The sequence below is a fragment of the Heliangelus exortis genome, chromosome 7 (genome assembly GCF_036169615.1).
Source record: "Heliangelus exortis chromosome 7, bHelExo1.hap1, whole genome shotgun sequence".
Lineage (NCBI taxonomy): Eukaryota > Metazoa > Chordata > Aves > Apodiformes > Trochilidae > Heliangelus > Heliangelus exortis.
In genome coordinates this window covers 15,932,009-15,950,909 of record NC_092428.1, presented here as the reverse complement: position 1 = coordinate 15,950,909, position 18,901 = coordinate 15,932,009, and the positions used below count along the sequence as shown (strand labels likewise).

The window sequence follows — 18,901 nt, the reverse complement described above, 5'->3', positions numbered from 1 at the left end:
CCTGAGGTGCTTTTGATGAATGTTGTCTTGGCTGGGGTCAGGTTTTGGAGCAGTTCTTCAGAGAACAGGACTATTGATGAGACTTCACAGATACTGAGAAGTGTAAAAGAAGGAAGAGGTGGAGGGAGTCATGGACTTAAATTCTGTGATTAAAAGGGGAAAAATAAATAAAAGCAGCTTTTTATCTGCTGGAATTTTGAATTTTTTGTAATGAGAAGCATCTAGGTATATGTAGAAGATTTAAGGGGAGAAGTAATAGTTAAATGTATTTAGAAGAACATCTGCATTTTGTGGGGTGGGGATTAAAAAAATAAATCTATTTTACATGTTCTCATAATTTGCACTCAGCCCCCCTGCTTTGTCTCAGTAGAGGAGCTGAGGCAACCAATACTTGTTGCATATAGCAAGATGGAATAAGAAAGGGACAAGTGGTACTATTGACCCCCCCAGGAAACTGGACAGACTTTCAGTGATTCTGCACTCAAATTTGGTAGACACAGTCCAGGCTTTGAAACAAATATAGAAGCACTGCTTCAGCTTGAGGACAACATCCAACAACAACACCAAAGCAGTGATTAGTAACTTCCACCCTGCTCCGGCTGGACTGAAAGTCCTGGGAGTGTCAAAGAACTGGTTTGGGAAGAAATTCTGGAATTTTCTGGTCCCACTTGAAAGTTGGTTTGAAACACAAAATTTGAGACACTGAAGTAAGAGTTATGAACCACCTACCTGTACATGCCATTGTGGTTATTACAAATAGGCATGGCTTCAATTTCTGCAAACCATGCCTTTAACACATGGCACCATATCCAGAGTTTTGCCATATGCTTTGGAAGCATAGAACTTTTTTTACTTGGACATGGAAAAATAATAAAATAACTGTGCAAACAAGTCAGTTTACATAATTTGTTTAGATTTAAGTATTTTGGTAAAGTAATCTAAAAGGACTGCTGATGAAAACAAGTCACGAGTGAGCAAGAAATGCTTTCATGAGAGAAAGTTTTTCAGAGATGGAAAAATAGGAATGTGAATAGAAATGCTTAATTTCTATCATAAAAGTGAAGATTTTGTCATGGAAATTTTGACAGCAGAATTCTGCAAAAAAGATATCAACACTGTAATCCCCAAATCTGGTGCTGGCACATATTGCTGCAGTTGGCCATATGAACCATTTCAAAGCAGCTTCACTAACTGGGCAGCTGTGGCAGAGGAAGTTGCAGTTTGCAGGAAGTGTTGTTGTTTTCTGCATGAAATAAATTTCAAGTCCTTATGCACCTTATGTGACACCACCACTGCCCTGCCCCAACCCACAGTAAAAAGCAAAGATCTATACATTAGGGATTTAGAATATTACAGTATTATATTTGTACATGCAGTTTTTGCCATCATAGGGCATCAGTCATTGATTGATTTTTCCGTTCAGTGGCAGGTATCATTTCAGTCCTGCAGATGGGAAAATTTTAGTCTAATTGAGATTTGTAAGCTCAATATGAAAATCCAAGGGCCTGTGAGACAATGGACCAGCCAGCCACTAGTTACTCCTGATGGTAAACTACAGGAAAGAATTTTATTATTTAAATCAGAATCCCTTCATCTTAATAGTGTCATTCAGTTCTGGTCATACCACAAATGAAACATAAACCAAAAGACAAATATTTGAAAACTACATACAAAATTAGAAAAAACTCACTAAATGAAAAAAACAAACATTTTTTGCATTCCTATTGAAAGATGTCTTTTAATCCATCACTACTTACAAATTACTAAAAGGATAGAAGAAAGAATAGTTCTATATTCAGTAAAGCAATTAAACGTGCTGTGTATTTATGGAACAAAGAAGAAACACTGACAGAGAAGGTCTTTTATGAGAATATGCAAGGACTCTCTGTGGGGTGCTAGTTTGGCAACAAAACACATGTAGAGCAGTTTCGTGGGATGCAGGATGCAAAGCCCATCACAGTCAGTGGAATTCTTTCCCATTACTCCAGCAGACTCTGGATTGAATTTACCCCTGGTGAGAATCAGTTGTCTGAGGGGAGCATTCCACAAACATCACTACTGTGGGGAGCCACTATTCCATTAGGGAATGGACATAAACTGAACAAGCAGGTTTCCACAAAGTTCTGAAATAATTAATGTGTGGCAGTTAGATGGAAGCCAAATTCCATGATGGAGCTTTGTAAGGATGGATTTACCTGGAGTACATTGCCAGTTCCGTGGGGGTTTTTTTGTTTGTTTTTTTTTTTTTAATTACTATTTCTGAGTAGTTACTTGCTAACATAAATTATTGTAATTCAATAAATTGCTTGCTGTGATGGACAAGATCTGTAAGCTCACTTATTCCTTTGATCATAATATAGGGTGAAGGAAGCCAAGAATTTTTTTTTTCAGAGGCTTCATTTTAGACTATAAATTTCATAATTTATGTAAAAAACATTAAACAGTGGTTCCTGATAGCCTGGGCAGTGCTTAAGGCCAGCAACCAGCTGCTGGGAAGCACTTGTGTGACCTGTGTGAATACGAACCAAGTGATTATTTGATTCTATCTGTTTATTCATCTCTATGAAATAACTTTATATTTTACATACCAACAGTCTGACTAGAAAAGGTTAAGGTGTTACTTCAGCAAAATCATTGTGTATGTACTAAAAAGCTAAAAATAACAATTTTGAAAAATCTGTAGTCATCATGCGTTCCATATTAGAAAGCAAGTATAAAAATATTATAAATGGTGTATGTTATTAACAGAGTGAGGAAGAGTACTTACCCTGTGGTGTGAATTTTTTTTAGGGAACAAAACAGATGCTTTAAAACCTGGGATAAAAACGGAGCCCTCTGATCACCTCTATGCCATGAAAAATTCTTCAAACACTACTAAAAATTGCTCTTTGTTGAAACAGTATACAGCTTCCTCCCATTTTAAGGTGGACAGTTTACATCCTTATTCATCTTTAGCACATAAGCCTGGCATAACAGCAGTGACTAATATTCAACAAGATTTTTCAGTTCCCTACGGGTATTTTGAATGCAGTAGTAAGCAACCTCATGTGACACCTTATGTAAATTGTCAGAACTTTGATGTGTCGGTCAAAGATTATACTGGAATTTTGCTGAATGATAAGATGAATGGTGCGCCACCAATCCTTCCAGAGGTCACTGCTCCAGGCCCCCCAGCCCACAAAGACCCCCTGCCCACTATACTTGAACATCAGCCAGACAAGCAGAATTGTCAGCTTCAGTTAGACAATTCTCCTTCTTCACAGATGATCAGTTCTTCTGATTTGTCAGTACCGCTGAACTCTCCAGCAAAGGATGCAGTTGGAAATGAAGCCGACTGTTCCCATGGATGCCCAATGGAAAAGGACAGCTCCCATCGAGAACAGATGTGTGATTTTGACTGTGTAGACGAAAAGCAAAACAGTGCACTGGGACAACCGACTGATTCTGAAGAAAAAGCTGAGGAACTGTGGTCAGACAGTGAGCACAATTTTTTGGATGATGACATTGGCGGGGTCGCTGTGGCACCTTCTCACGGTTCTATCCTAATTGAATGTGCAAGACGTGAGCTCCATGCTACCACACCCATTAAAAAACCCAACCGCAATCATCCCACAAGAATTTCTTTAGTTTTCTACCAACATAAAAATTTAAATGAGCCAAAACACGGTCTCGCCATGTGGGAAGCAAAGATGGCTGAGAGGGCGAAAGAAAAAGAAAAAGAAGCGGAAAGATTAGGAATGGAGAATACTGAACTCAACTCTAGCAGCAGGAAAACAAAGCAACAAAGTGAAAACATAGATATATTTTATGAAGACAATGAGTTCAACCAAATTCCATCACGCAGAGCATTAACTGTAACTAAGGATAATGTAATAACAGTATCTTCCTACGCCCTCACGCGAGTTGCGGGGCCCTACAACCATTGGGCATAGGTTTCAGTATCAGATGCCTCCCCTTGGTGCAGTGTTACACAGTGTTTCTTTAAGGTGCTGTTAAAGAACAAGTTTGGTGTCGTTTTACGATTTGCTCATCTCAACCATTTTAAGGCTGAGGTAAAAAAAGGGAGGGGATTTCTTCTTAAACTGTGACTTTAACATTTGGTGGTGCTCAAGCACATTTTAAGCAAAAAAAAAAAAAAAGTTGTATAGTTTTAATACATTCTGAAAAGATTTTCTTTAGGCTATTAACCTTGATTGAATCATTCAGTTTATTACCTTTAGGAATTTATATTTTGGTGCTTTAAATCAAGTCTGTTTACTACAAAAAGCATTTATAGGGATTTTAACAGGTTCACATTTTATGGTGTTAAATCAAGTTATACAGTAATAGCTCTACACAGCTCTTGGTGCTTAACCACATCAAACAGTTAAAAATAAATAAGCTGAATTATTACTTCATGGTGCCATTGCTTTAACAACTTCCAACCATTGCTATATATTCCAAATTACAGATAAATCTTTTAGAAAACCAATGAATTTTTTTCTCTAGATTTGTCATCATGTATGTAATGAAGTTATTGGTAATGATGGCTGGAAGTTGTTTTTAAGCTGTAAATATATATTTTAAAAGCACTTTCTATTTTTAAAATTAACTTGAAATAGTATAGTATAAGGATCATATTGTCTAAGGTTTGTGCATACTCTACAGAGGAAATCATTTTATTCTTGCTGTGTAGAGTTCCATATTGTTACAGCTGAAGTATGTATGCTAATAGCATATGTGGTTGTTTAGGACTTGCCCTTTTTCATTGAAGATTTTATGTTGCATATAAATGACAGTTATAAAATACAGCAACATTTTTCAAGAGAGTGTACAAACATGAAATTAGGAGATGTCTTGTCAATATGTGTTGCTATTGGGAGTCAGGAATATTGTTGGGTTTTTTAAAGGCAGCATTTGTTTCGATTTCTTTGAGCAATAAGTGCGTAAGTCTCATTCGTTTGGAGCATTTTAAGGTAACATGACAGCCAAGCGCTCCCAACACCTCAGGGGTAGGATTGTTTTGGGATGAAAAAAAAAATACCCCATAGAGTTGCCTTATTCTATTCTGGAAAAAAAATAATTTGGGAACAAAACAAAGGAAGTGTTGGAAAAGTATGAAATTTCTAATTTTTAACAGCAAATTTTTAATTAAGTATAGCATATCTGTAATATTTACCAGCTATCTAAGTTCAGTTTTTTATAAAAATGTTTTGTAAATTTTTTAAGTGATTTATACATTTCATGGAGATGGGTTGCATTCTTCCAAACTTACGAAATTTATGTTCTCCATTTCTGTTGAAAAAGTGACATATCATGAAATGAGTTATTTGCTAAACCAGAGGAAAACCAGACACTCCATTGCTTTCAAATACTTTAGCATCCCACTCTTCTTTCTGATTCTCCTCTCCTATGTATTTCTTTTAAAAACTTATTTATTTAAACAAATTACCAATGACAATGTTAGCTAAGGACTGACCTCATTCTGCAGCTTCTTCCATGAGAACAGCTTTGTGTAGCCATACCTGCCCAGTCAGAACCAGGAGGACTGCTCGAGCCAGGACTCCTCTGGTGACTGAGAGCTGCAGGATCAGGCCCCAGAGACAAAGCTGCACTGTAATTCTGCCTTGGAGTCCTCCCCGGCTGGGTAACCTGTTGGTGTAACAAGGCCAGGGTTTTTCAGTGCAAAAATATACTAATAATATACTTGATAATATTGTAATTTAGTGGTGCTGTAACAGAGGAATATGGACTATCTAGATCTGCTTTATTTAAAACCTAGACAAGGTGCTTTTTCCTTGAAAAGTTGAATTGCAAGTGCTATATTTACAGTTTCGGTACGAAAAGTACATCAGTTGTATTTTTAACACATAGTGCTCATAGTGACCTTGGTGCTACAAATGCTTAAACACAGCTGTGGATCAATGAGTCTGTTCTCCTGCCTAAATGTATCCACATGTGGTGCTTGCAGGAGCAAGGTCTGAAGTAGCAATCACTATGTAATGACCTTGGGTTCAGTTCTGCAGATTCCTGCCAAAATTAACAAAAAATGTTGATGGCAGAGGATGGCTGAATTGAACCCATTCTTTGTATCTTACCTATTTTAAGTAAAATTTGTAAAAATCGGGTATGCTGCAAATTTTAGATGAAAGCTTAATATTAGTTCAAATAGAGGATATGAAGGGATTGTAAATAATAATAAAACAATATTATGCCATGGTTTTGTACCAGCAGTTTTATGCTTCTTGACTATGTAATATACAGTATACATTGAATCATTATGGTATTTTTGTGTGCCTTAGATTTCCATTTTAAAACTTGTATATTTTTGGTGAGCCGAAGATTAGTAACAATTACAGCTGTCCATACAGTAAGTAGATGTTCTCTAGCTGTTCCATTCATGTGTTTGCTATCTGAAACCCCTGTCTGATGCCATGATCAATCATTTACAGAAAATATGAGTTTGTTTCACTGGTGGAGCAGATAACTTAGTTTCTCTAATGCCATTTGAAAAAAATCATTTTTTAACATTCACCGCTCCCATGTGAATAACACTTTTTCTACACAAAATTCGTAAATTACCAAGCCATCTCTTGACCGTTTGAAAAGTTCAGACCATTGAAGTGGAACATTTTTACTTGAATATTACCCTGTAAATGCCCATGTTTAACTTACCTATGATTTGGAATTTCAAATTTCCATTGAGAAACCAGCAGCTTCCCTCAAAGAAGTGAGAAACTGAAAGTTGCATCTAAAAGGATACCTCCCAACACAGCCCCTGGTGAGTCACTGGACCAACAGAATTTCAGTAAGTCCAGGACTACCTTTTTTTGAAATGGCAGTTTTAACAGAACAGTATATCTTAACATAATAGTTACAGCTGTTAACTCATAGGTGCTAAAACTCGCAGTTACTACTTTATTAAACTTACATGAGAAAAATATATCATCTGTAAAATAAAATATCATTTGTGGTGCTCTTTCCCTGACCGTCTGTCACACAACTACTTTTTAAGGTCAACCTACCAGGCAGGTTAGCTGGCCACTTTTATTTCCTGCTGTGGCAAAGAGCAGGTTGTGATTTGAGAAGCTATTTTCTATTGCTACTCTGCGTTATAGAAGATGCAACTATTTACTGTTTTTACAACTGTGTACTCTTTATTGTAATATTTCAGAATATGTATCAGTCTTGTACACAAATTGCGTTGTTTTGAGCAAGGCTATTAATTATAACAGTATTTGTCTCTGAATGTGCAAATCTGCAGATTTATTGCTTCCCTATGCAGCCCACACAACCACTTGTAGTTTGTTCTTACCCCTTAATGCAGTCCTTCCAGGATGGGCAGATCAGGAGATGGATCTGAAGTAAGGGTAGCTGGCTAGGTCAGACCGCTGTGTTTTGCTTGGTTTCCAACAGCTGGGACTATGCTTTGGGTGAAAAACCAGAAAATGGATTCAGGTATGGGTTGTCTTTTGATCCTTTTTCACAGCATGCTAGTGAAAACAGTCATGATCCAATATGGGACACCTCTGACTTCCCAGAAGATGTCTCTCTTCCCTTTCTCCACTGGGTCCAGTACCACCACTCCACCATCACTCTGGAGGGAAGGAGTAGTGCTTTCTGCAGGACCCAGTTCTGTTTGATTCACTGAGTCCTTATTGGAGTCGTGCTCAATTAAGCAGTGAATTTTACTTGTGCATTTTCTCTGCACTCATGATTTGTAGCATGCTACTGTATTACAGAAAATAATCTTTCTATAAATATTCTGGTCACAAGATCAAAAAACTTTTTTAAGAACTTATAAAGACTTGTGACTTTCTAGCTGTAGCAGTTGTATTCAGATTTCTTTAAAGGACTTTCTAAGCTAACTTACTTAAGAATAACTGCTGTTGAAAGTACGTATCTATGTCAGTGCTTCTCTATACTTGGAACAGGAAATAACTGTAATATATTAAGCAACACTTTATGTTAAGCATGGGTAATTGACAGCTCTTTTAGTGCTTAAGAATATTTGTTTCATACAACTGTTTGGGTTTTTTTCAAGACCTTTTTAATATCCTTGCAGTGTTATGCTAAATTTGGTGAGTTAAATTTGGGTCCTACTTACATTGCTGCAGCCCCATTGACTGCAATACGCTCCTTCATCAAGTTTTTAAAATTTTCATGGATATGGATATGGGTATGGATACAGTTGACCAAAGTTTGTGTTGACTCAGACCCTTGCAACCCTAGCACAATTAATAGGTCTTTAAGAAAATGGAGAGAGATTTGGGAAAAAACATACCTCTGGTTAAACACAGAGCAGAGGTTTTATTGTTTGTAACATGAGAAGAGATTAAAGATCTGTAAGAGACACAATACCTTTTTCTCAAGCTTCAGGCATGCAGGCAGGTTTGTTTCAAACCATCTTCAGGCTTATGCTCAACAGCTTTTTTGATTTTTCTTTTCTGATAGGATGCTCAGTGAGTGAGTGATGTTATGGAAGCATGCTAATAAAACTGCATCTTCATGGTTTTGTATTTAAAATGTAAGGTCAGTTTTGCCCTTTGCAAATTTCCCCATGCAATTTCTCTTGTGCTGGTATTAACTCCTTTTATCAGCTTTGTAATCCATTTATATATATGTGCATATATGTGTATATATATATAATTTTTCTCTTTTCCTACAAAACCCTTGTAAATTTCAGGTTAACAGGAGGAAATCACCTGTTCTCAGATACAGGAAAATCTAAATTGCATGTCCATTTACACACTTTTTGCAGTGCGCAGTTACATTCAGGCAGCATTGAACAAACTCTTTTCAGGTCTGTTGTGGTCACTAAAATTCAGATTAGGGTCTTCGTGACATATCATTGTAAAATTGTGCTTTATTTCATGTGTGAAAGGTGTCTGCCTGACTGCAACCTGTGATGCTGTCTACAATGTGATCTTAAATAACACAAGTGGAGATGAGGAACAGTCTAATCACATTTGGAAAGTCTTGCTTTTGTCATAATTTTAAGAGGTCTTTATCTCACTTCCAGGAAGAAGTGCAGAGGGAGTATCATTCTGTAAAATTAAACTGTCGAGAAAGTTGCCATGGCTTATTGTGGCACCGTGGTACTGCACAGTGTGTTACAGCATTATTTCTAACCAGTAAGGATATGCCACCATGTCACACAGCTGTGGATATACGTACAAATTTATCTCTCTCCACAGTTCCTCTGGAGACAGTAATCTCTCCTTTGTTCTCTGCCTGCCTGTACTTGTTTAATGAAAAAAACATGAGGAGGGGGGAGAGAGCTGGTCATGCTTTCTTTAATCTGTGTGATACACAAGGTAGCAAGCACTGCTGTCACTGCCAGTCTGGCTGCTCCTTCCCACCAGAGAATATTGAAGGCTGCCAGGATGCGCAGCACAAGGAAGTTGCAGGCAGAGCTGTGAAGAATTAGCTTTTAAAACAGCCTTCTCTCTACACCTCTGGTATTTGCATGAGTACTTCTTTATACTGACACCTTTTTTGGTACACCTAACTTTAAATTTGTAAGCTTTTTTTATTTAGTCTGTGAAACATTTGTATTTTCTCTTAATCACAAATAGTGGCTGGCATCAAAAGTCCTGTGAGGGTATGACTGCTTGGTGATGCAGCAGAGAAAATGGCTTCATTGTCTTCTGAAGTTACCTGATGTTTAATCAGTTTCACAGGCTGTCTGCATGCTGCAGCAGCATGTTGCTGCAATATTCTAATTAAAAGAAAGTTTTATATTTGATGTTTTCTCAAAGACCAAGGATTTCTACTAGTAGAATCTAATAGGGCACCAGCATACATACGGATTGCATCTTCTAAAGAGTGGCTGCAAATATATTCTGTATTTACTTTATTACTTCCCTATTAAAGCATTTTTGATCATTTCTGAGAGCGATCAAAACTTTTTGGTTAATACTGTAATTCACATACTTGACTAAGTTATGAAGACTTAATTCTACATAAGGTGTTGTCTCCCTGAAGAATGCTCAGCTTCACCAGCACTGATGAGTAGGTATTGCTTTCTACACTGTAGAGATGACACAGAATACTGCAGCCACCTTCCTCACTCCCTGGTGGCCTGCTGTGGTTAGCTAGCTCCACCATCAGCACTGGATCACAGTGGAACCTGGTGTTAAAGCTTCACATGCTTGTAGCTACTCTGCAAGTTCTTCTCACCCCTCTTTGGATCTCCTTCAGTAGTCACCATTAGCAGCAGAGCTGTTGGCCTGCTCATGAATTCCCTGTGCACGGTGTTGCTGCTCTGTATGTAAATCACCCAATCTTATCTCAGGAGTCTCATAAGAATTTATTCTCCTTCTGACTCTTCCAAAATTGATTTCTTTCAGTCATCTTTTATTCTATATGCAACAGTTCAAGGTAGATTGTTTTTTGGTTTTTTTTTTTACTCCATGTTTTCTCACAGGGAGCCTAGAATATTGCAGTGGGATATTTCATTCCAAGGAAGAGACACAATTATCTGTCACAATCAATGTTCTCGTTCTTTTCATACCAATCAATTTTCCAGTTAATTTTCAGATTTGTTGGTGTATTTGTTCCACTCTGTTCTTATATCAAGAAGCCAAATGAAAGAGACTGCAAGACTAGAAAACTGCTCTCCCCTCAAGAAGGGAAAGTTATCCTTTCCCATAGTACAAGATTTTTGCTTCTCTTGCAAACATTTCTGTGGTGTGCTCATTTCTCTTCTGAGATATTTTATCAGCTCTGCTCAAATCCTGACGTAAGAGAGCTGCTGCAGAGATCAGTCACAGTCCTTGTGAGCAACCCAAGGACTGTTAAAGGTAAATGCCTTAACTAACATAGGACTGCTTGAAAAAAAGGGTGGAACAGTGGATTTTTTTTTGTTTGTTTCTCATGTGTAGCATGAGGTGGAATTGATTGAGCTTGAGCAGAAAATGATTTACTAGTTACTGCCTTTTATTAAAGGGGGTAGGGGTGTCAGCATCATTATTTTCCTCTTTCTGAGGCAAAGACTTAATGATCCTTTTTCCAGTCCAGTTTCCCAGTTCATGATCCCAACATTGTTTGCAGTGTTCAATGACCTATTCATCATTGCAGTTTTAAAAGATATGAGGTGCTTCTCAATGCTATATCCTTAATTCTTCCCACAAGAGTGTTTTTCTCGTCTTCTACTGGACCATTATTTATGTATTTTTTCCACATACACATACATTAAAGTGCTAGAGCCTTCCAACAGCATACTTGGAGTGAATGCAAGACTGAGGTGCTACATAACCATGTGAAGGTGACTTGCTCTGTTTGGTGTGACTGATGAACAAGGCTGTTTTCAACACTTTGCACACCTTACCAGCTTTTGTCATCAAGTCACAGGATGCAGGTGCAGACCTCAAAAAGCCTACATGTTTAAGAAGGAAGACAAATTTAGCCATTATTTGGCAGAGAGTTACCAGTTACAGCAGATGAAGTGTATTCCAAAGAATTGCTGTTTTAGTGGAGCAAGGGAACTACTAGTTTGGTGTTCAGTATTGCAGTTGTTGCCACAAAACATTTTTAATACTGTTGTGGAAAGTTTTGTGACCTGATCAATACTTTACATGTATATCTGTATTTTTATTAATATTGTAATGGAAAAGGGTCTAGGGTTTGGGAGTTGTCTTAAAATAAGAACGAAGGCCCTGATTCTCATTTATACTACTGTCCTTTGCATCATGTTTAAAGGATAAAGGGGGGTTAAAAGGACATGGATGCAGCTGACATCCTTTGGAGTACACTGATAATGGTATAGAAGTTCAGTAGTATAAATCAAAACTGCTACCAAGTGACTGATATGTATAATCATCTGAAATCAATTTCATGATACCCACATTGTTTGCATACTGGCCAGTAACATCCACATTGTTCTTAATTTTGTAATGGAGGCTGAAAAGAAACTGGCTTGATTTTTATCAGGTTTTAAGTATTCATTTATATTGGCTGTGTTTTTCCCAACATTGTCTCCGAAGAGAAGGTGGTACAAGATTTGTACCTCTAGGTACTGAAATCTCACTGAATTACCAATACTATTTCTAAGCTTTGGTAGTTTTTCTTAAAATATTTGCTTCCCTTTACTGTAACTTGATCCCCTTTATTTGAGTGTATAAAATGGGATGAGTTCATAAAATGAGCTCTGTCCTTTTCTGACTGAAGACCTAACAGAGTGTGCAGTATTGTGTGATGGTGTCACCCTGGGGTGAGTTTTGAGACACAAAGCTAAAAGCCAGCAGTTTCTGACTGCCGAGCTCTGGTGCTACTTGACAGTGAAACCATTGGCACCTCCCTGCATGCTTGAGTGATGCAGAGCTTCCCTTGCTGCCAATGGGACCTTTATTAAAGCATCAAACCCTGCTACATTCCAGTTAAGAAGTGCAATGCAAGTTTCTCAGAAAAAGTTTGAGGAAAAGGAAATACGTTGTCATGCTTCAGTTTCTGAGATGAGTTTCAGTGGTGACAGCAGAGCCTCATGAGAACAGATTTCCTACCAGCTTTGCGAGTGTCAGTCTAATGCAAGCAACTGAAAAAGTAGCTTCTGACCTTCATTAATCTCTTGAGGCAAAAAAACCAAATGTGATACCACTAACAGAAAGCCAGTTCTAACCAATACAAACATTCAGACATTGGTATTAAACAAATTCTATTATTTTTTGCTCAGTTTGGAAGAGACAGCTCTTCATAATGTGACAAAATCACACCGGGTCATAAATACTGTTCAGAATTTGCTGTCATAAGAGAGAACATAAATATGTAAAGATGCACTGTGCTGAAATGCTATGGCTAAAGACTGAATTCCTGCTTTGCAAAATTAAAAGACTAATAGTATGCCAAAGCAAAAAAAAAAAAAAAAAAAAAGCATTTTCTTCCTTCTCTTTCTTCTTTTCTCTCTTTATTTCTTTCTTTGGGATGCATTTGATATTGATTTTTCAACTTGGAATTTGAGATTTTGGATTATTTCCAGTTACCAACCTACTGTATTTGGATTTGGAGGATAAAATTTACTTTTTAAAACAAAAGATGTACAGGGAGAAAAAAATCAGAAAGAAAAAGCACTTCATTATGTCACAGTATTCACAGAAGTATAAAAATTACTTCTTTTCTCAAAAAAACATGAGGCCTGATTCTTTTCTAGTATAATTGAGGATGGCTTCAGGAGGCTGGTGGAGCTGTGAAGAGTTACACTAGCTGAGAAACTGAACTTTAAAATCTTCTTTGCAGACAAGGGAACCCTTACCAGCAGTACTTGAAGACTTGTGAGTTGTGACTGCATGTTACTTGAAAGATCTAATTAAGCTATGTTTTTTGGTGCAAGCAGTTGTACATGATTTCATGTTTATGTAGCAAGATGCATTGAAATGTTGATACTAGTATTGAAACATACATGTAAAAATTGTTGTTGTGGAAATTGTCTGTTCTGTTCTATTTTCCTTGTGTGTCTCATCTGTTTAGAACATAAACTTTTTTTTTTTTTATTGTCCTAACTGAATAAGGCTAAATGAACACTGTAATTGAAAAAATATTTTAAATCTTGTCATGAGTTTTTAAAAAGACTATTACAAATTGTATCATTCCTGATTACACAGAACTTTGTGGGTGGTTTTAAATAAATTTTATACTTCTATTTTGCACCTAGTCGTCTAATTCTTCTTTCCTGCATTTTTCATCCATTTCTTTTAAAATGTTTTGAGAAATAGAATTAAGTTGATTTCCCGATACAAACCAAAAGTGATGCTTAAGTAAGTAAAGACAAAAAAAGGATAGCTTGTGCCATACAACTTACAGCAAAGCTAATGTCCTGCTTCATAATATAGTATATAACACTACATATATGCCCAATTTAAAACCATTACATGATTTGAAATTTTAGGAAAGCAATTAATTATTCTAAAGCTATAAGTAATCCAGTCTTGAAGCATATCTGTAGGTGCCAAGAACTTCAAAGATGTTCTGACAGTAACATGGAGTTACTCTAATAAAAATACTGGTCTTTACATTCTGCATAACTTACCCTGTGGTCAGTAAAGCATAAGGCACTAAAACATCTTGTTAAAAGAGAAGAGTAAGAAAATAAATGCTAACAGAAGTATTTTAATCTTATAAGTAATTTTTCCTCTAGAAAGTTTGCTCTTATCACTAATATCCATTGTTACATGTAGAAATAAAAGGACAGGCAATAAACCTTTCAGCCATCTGGTCCCTGCCTTTGCTTCATGCAGGATTGACCTGTCCCAGGCCATGCTGCAAGAAAAGCAGCCATAAAATGCTGATCTGTATCATTTTCCATCTAAAAAGAACAAAATTGTTTGTGAATGCATCTACAGTGTCTCTTATTTCTACCAGTTCTGTCTTGCAGAGCAAGATTATAGCAATCATTTACTGTGGCTTTTAGTTGCCATCCAGTGGAAACAGTTGAGGTTTTATTTGTTTCAAATCACAGGTACTATATTTTTTTCTCAAGACAGAACAGTCCTCGGTGCAAAACAACACATTTTCTGTTGTTCAGAGATGAAGAAAAGGAAGACCACAACTCAACGTTTGTATTTGCTTCTTTTCCTTCTCCAGTAAGTGCAGTAGCAAAAGCTACCGTTACAATAATCTTCCAGATAGCTGGAATCTCCTAGAGGGCAGAAAAATGTTGCTGCCCTCAGGCTTCAGTAATTCCCTAGTAATAAGCTACATTACATGATCTGTGCACCTAGTTCCTGGGAGTTGAATGCATTAATCCCACAGGAAGGCCTGTAACCTCCCAGGTAATTTGCTGCTCTTTTAGAGGATAATAATTACTGGGGTTTTATAGCATCATCTCCCAGCTTGCCCCAGGCATTCTGTAAGCTGTACTAAGAACTCTTTCAACACAGCTATACATTGCACAGTTTGATATTGGAGTCTGTAACTTATAGCACAGGTGTTGTAGGAAAGCACATGGATCTTGAGTGACACTCGAAGAATTAAGAGCAGACCCAAGAACATCATTATGGAGGAAGAGACTTGGATAAGAAGCAACACTTTCCTACTCCCTTCCAGGAACTGCCAGCTAACTGCATGTTGCCTCCCCTGGCATTCCCACTGTCTGGTGTGTTCCCAGTCAGAGCTGCATTTCTTCATACATTGTGGAGAATATGACATACAGAGATTTTCAAATACAGCTTCATTGGTCGCTTATGGGAACAAAACCAAACCAGGTTTACTTGTCCTGGCAGCCCTGGAAGGGTAGAGCTCAACACCCAGACGTGGCTTAAGTGCTTTCTCCTATTTTAGATTTCCTGCATGAGTTGCAGAAGTGACAACGTATTCATGTAGTACAGTTAATTGGTTTAAAATTCTTAAGATACTATAGCCTTAACTTACAACACATTAAAATGGTTTTAATTGTTAACAAAAACTGCAAGATAAACTTTTTTGCTAGTGCTACAGTTACACATTTTTGCAATACTCTTAATGCCTGATAAAGATCAGAGAACAGCAGGGTCTGACTGCTGTTGAATAAGGCTGATGAGTTATATTGTCATATATTGTACACTAGCTAACATCCTCAAAGGGGGTATTCATTCAAGTGCAGGACTTTCTGTGAATTTGTACATCAGTACAATCATCATATTCAAGTGTAATTTAAACACATGATAGTGCTTCAACTAGTTTGGTTCAAGAAATGTCCTAGATAGTCTAAAATAAAACCATTACCACCAATACCAATCTGTGTTTTCAATCTAGGACACACTGGAAAAATATTTTAAATGTGGAAATTTAAACCCAGATATTCTAATACACTTCGGATGGAGCACTATTTCTAAGACAGACCTCTTAATTCCCTGTCCAGTCACGTTGGGGATTCTCTTGCTTTTATGAATGACACCAGTTACAGAAAATTCTTAGCAGTTGACTTCTTGAAAACATCAATGTCTTTTTACACAAAGCCAAGGATTACTTAAAATCCCTACTGTATCATGTGTACATCTCTATTTATTCACCATATAACTGGGTAACACTTGCTGTCCTTAAGCACTCCTTAATTGCTGCTGGAAGCATCATAGCTTAGTCTTATTTTTCATCTCAGAACAGTAAAACTTTTGCCTTCTGTGGCATAACAAGTTAGCAGTTAAGTTTCATGTGACCACTTTGGTTTTGCATGTAGACTTCTGGTTTTGCACGCCGATGACAGACTCCCTTCACTTGAGAATCACCAAATCAAAGAATTTTCAGGGTTGGAAGGGTCCTTTAAGATCATCCAGTTCGCCATGGGCAGGGACACCTCCCATTAGATCAGGTTACTCAGACCCCTGTCCAGCCTGGCCTTAAAAACTTCCAGGGATGGGGCTTCTACCACCTCTCTGGGTAACCTGTTCCAATATTTCACCACCCTCATGGGGAAGAACTTCTTCCTAATATCTCATCTAAATCCTCCTCTAATTTGAGGAATTCCTTTAGGGAAATTAAATGCCAAATTCCTTTAGGGAAATTAAGTACTGACCCATAAAGGAAACACTTCTATGATAGATCCTAACTCACTTCCACAACAGCAGAAAGCCTTGTGAGGATTCATCATCAGCTTTACAGCTGCTACAAATTTTAAGGGTGAGGTTTGTTGGGGTGTTGCAAATTACCCTGTCCTATGAGGGTAAGAAGCTCTAAGTGGCTCAGGTGTGCCCCTGCTTAACAACACTCCTTAGGATGTAGATCTTGTGAGATCTGGCTAGCAAAAAAAAAAAGAAGAAAAAGAAGAATGTTCTACTGTTGAGGGCTGGCAGTGAGCCTTCCAAGAACTTGAGGCTCTGGATCAGCCCAAAGAGTACAGGCAAGTATATGATTTATATGTAATTTCTGTTACATTATTTGAGTTTTAGTCTTTTTCCTCTGCCCTCTCACACTGAAAGGTGCTACTTAGGCATTACTTTGTTTTGTTGTTACAAATAGAAGTTTTAAAGATGTTCCCTGTTGTTCCTGTAAATTGCAGCCTGCGTGGTCCACAGCAAGTTAAGTTTCTTAATGTTTACACTCAGCTGTACTGCAGTGGGGATTACACCTGCCTGTCCTGCAGTTCAGATGCCTGAACTCTGCTATGCAAGGAGGCTAAGCTCTGCACACAGGAGTGGAAGACAAGTTCTTAGCTCTCACTCTCTTGCTTTTTAAGCAATGGAGCTAAGATTTTAAAAGTGGCCAGGATTATTCTTCCAGTCTCTCTTTGTTACTGTCTGTCTATAGAAGTCCATTAAATCTCTTGTATATCTTGGATATCACAAGATTGTAGGGAGATAGATGAGAAATCCTTTGCTGTATGCATGATCAAATCTGGTATCTCTAGAAAAGCAGGGCCTTCCTAAAGGTACCAAAGACTTTAACCAAAGCACTCGAATACAAGTCAGCCTGAATAAGAAAGAAATTTTTAAAACCTATGCCCCTGTGTAGGGCAGCAAATCCTCTAAGTGAATTATGCTTCTTTATCTTCCATGAACCACGAGGAATGATCCAAACATTCCAGCTCTCCCTAGACAGGAAGCCTCACGTTAAACTAACATTCATAACAATATTTTCTTCCTCAGCCAACATTAGGTAAGAGCTATACTGTACTCCTCTAAGAACCCAAGACCCAGATAAGTACTTCTGCTTAAGGTAAAATGTTAAATGGAACAAAATTTGTATGATTTTGGCTCAGAAATTACATTACTCTTAAAAGATTGCAACATTTTCCAAAAAGAGACTTCCCACTTCTGCAAGAAATGCAAAAGTTCTTTAAAATTTCACATTAACTCTGATAATCAAAAACAATTTTCAAAAGAGTTTCCTTCGAATACATGTTTGCAATCATAATAACGTTTTGTTTTCTTTTTTTAATTTGGAAGCTTCAGATAGAAGTATTCAGAAGCAAAAATGTATTTTATACTTGGTTAGGAAAAGATGTTTATATAAAAGTCATTGTGCCCAAGTATTTGTTCAACTGGATGAAAGCTAGGTTTTCATGGGATTAGCAGAAAAGCTGTAAACAACAGAGACCCTGCAGGCCTCTGTGCAGGGACTGAGTTCAGAACCAAAATAGAAATATCTTTAGCAGTTACCTCACTCGTGGTGAGTTGCCCCGTTCACAGGGCACCAAAATGTTATTTTGGTGACATTTCTTCTTGGCACTGCTGACAATCTGTTCACTCAGAACTGGGAACAGTTCTTTAACTCAGAATATTCTCTATATCATTAGCAGAAACATGTTAGAGTTGTTATTTTGACAGAAAGATGTCTCTTTCTTGAAAATAATCTGTGTTCCAAATTTTTAGCTGAAGATTTTATGTATCAATTCAGCTGTTTTGTTTTTTCTTAATGTAGCCTGGCTTTATGCTGTAACTGCAGCCAACTACTACAGTTCAGGTAACAGCAAGGTCATTATATTTAATAATATAATCTCTTGCATCTCTTCTGTAATGCCACTACCACTGCCTGTACTAAAGCAGTTCTGTAAGAAAAGACCTTCATAACTTCCATCTGAAGAGCTCTCTCCTTTACAGTCCAGCTGTCACTGTGGGCAACCTTCCCATTAACAGACTAATTTTTCTACATAGTATTTTGCCTATTTCAAATCTTTTTCTAAAAATGTACCATTTGTCTAAATATTTCCTCATAAATTAACTTCAGCTTCGGACATGACTATACTAGGATGAGAGTTTCTTGAGCTCTCTGTCAGAACCTTTTTGGAACTAAGCCAGCCTGGTTATATATCCATTGTCATATCCCCCTTAGCCATCAGTGACCAGGAAAAACCTTTTTTGTGAAATATATTGGGAAGCATATCCCAATTGCATCATACACAATGTAGCTATATAGTAGTGAGAAGGGCATTCTCCCTTTTATATCATTCCAGTAAAAACATGTATAGATTTGAAAGTTAATTCAGGAATTGTGAAGGATGTACAAAAACACGTTT

General features: G+C 37.3%; 1 protein-coding gene across 3 annotated transcripts in view; it reads left to right on the top strand.

The window, feature by feature from the left end:
* The window catches only part of TET1 (tet methylcytosine dioxygenase 1), a 91,855-nt gene extending 78,233 nt beyond the window's left edge, over positions 1-13,622 (top strand). For all 3 annotated transcript variants that reach the window (XM_071749053.1, XM_071749054.1, XM_071749056.1), the window contains one exon: positions 2,791-13,622. In XM_071749053.1, the coding sequence (XP_071605154.1) occupies positions 2,791-3,932 (1,142 nt within the window). In that variant the 3' untranslated portion in view covers positions 3,933-13,622. The remainder of the gene's footprint in view (positions 1-2,790) is intronic.
* The last annotated feature ends 5,279 nt before the right edge of the window (positions 13,623-18,901 follow it).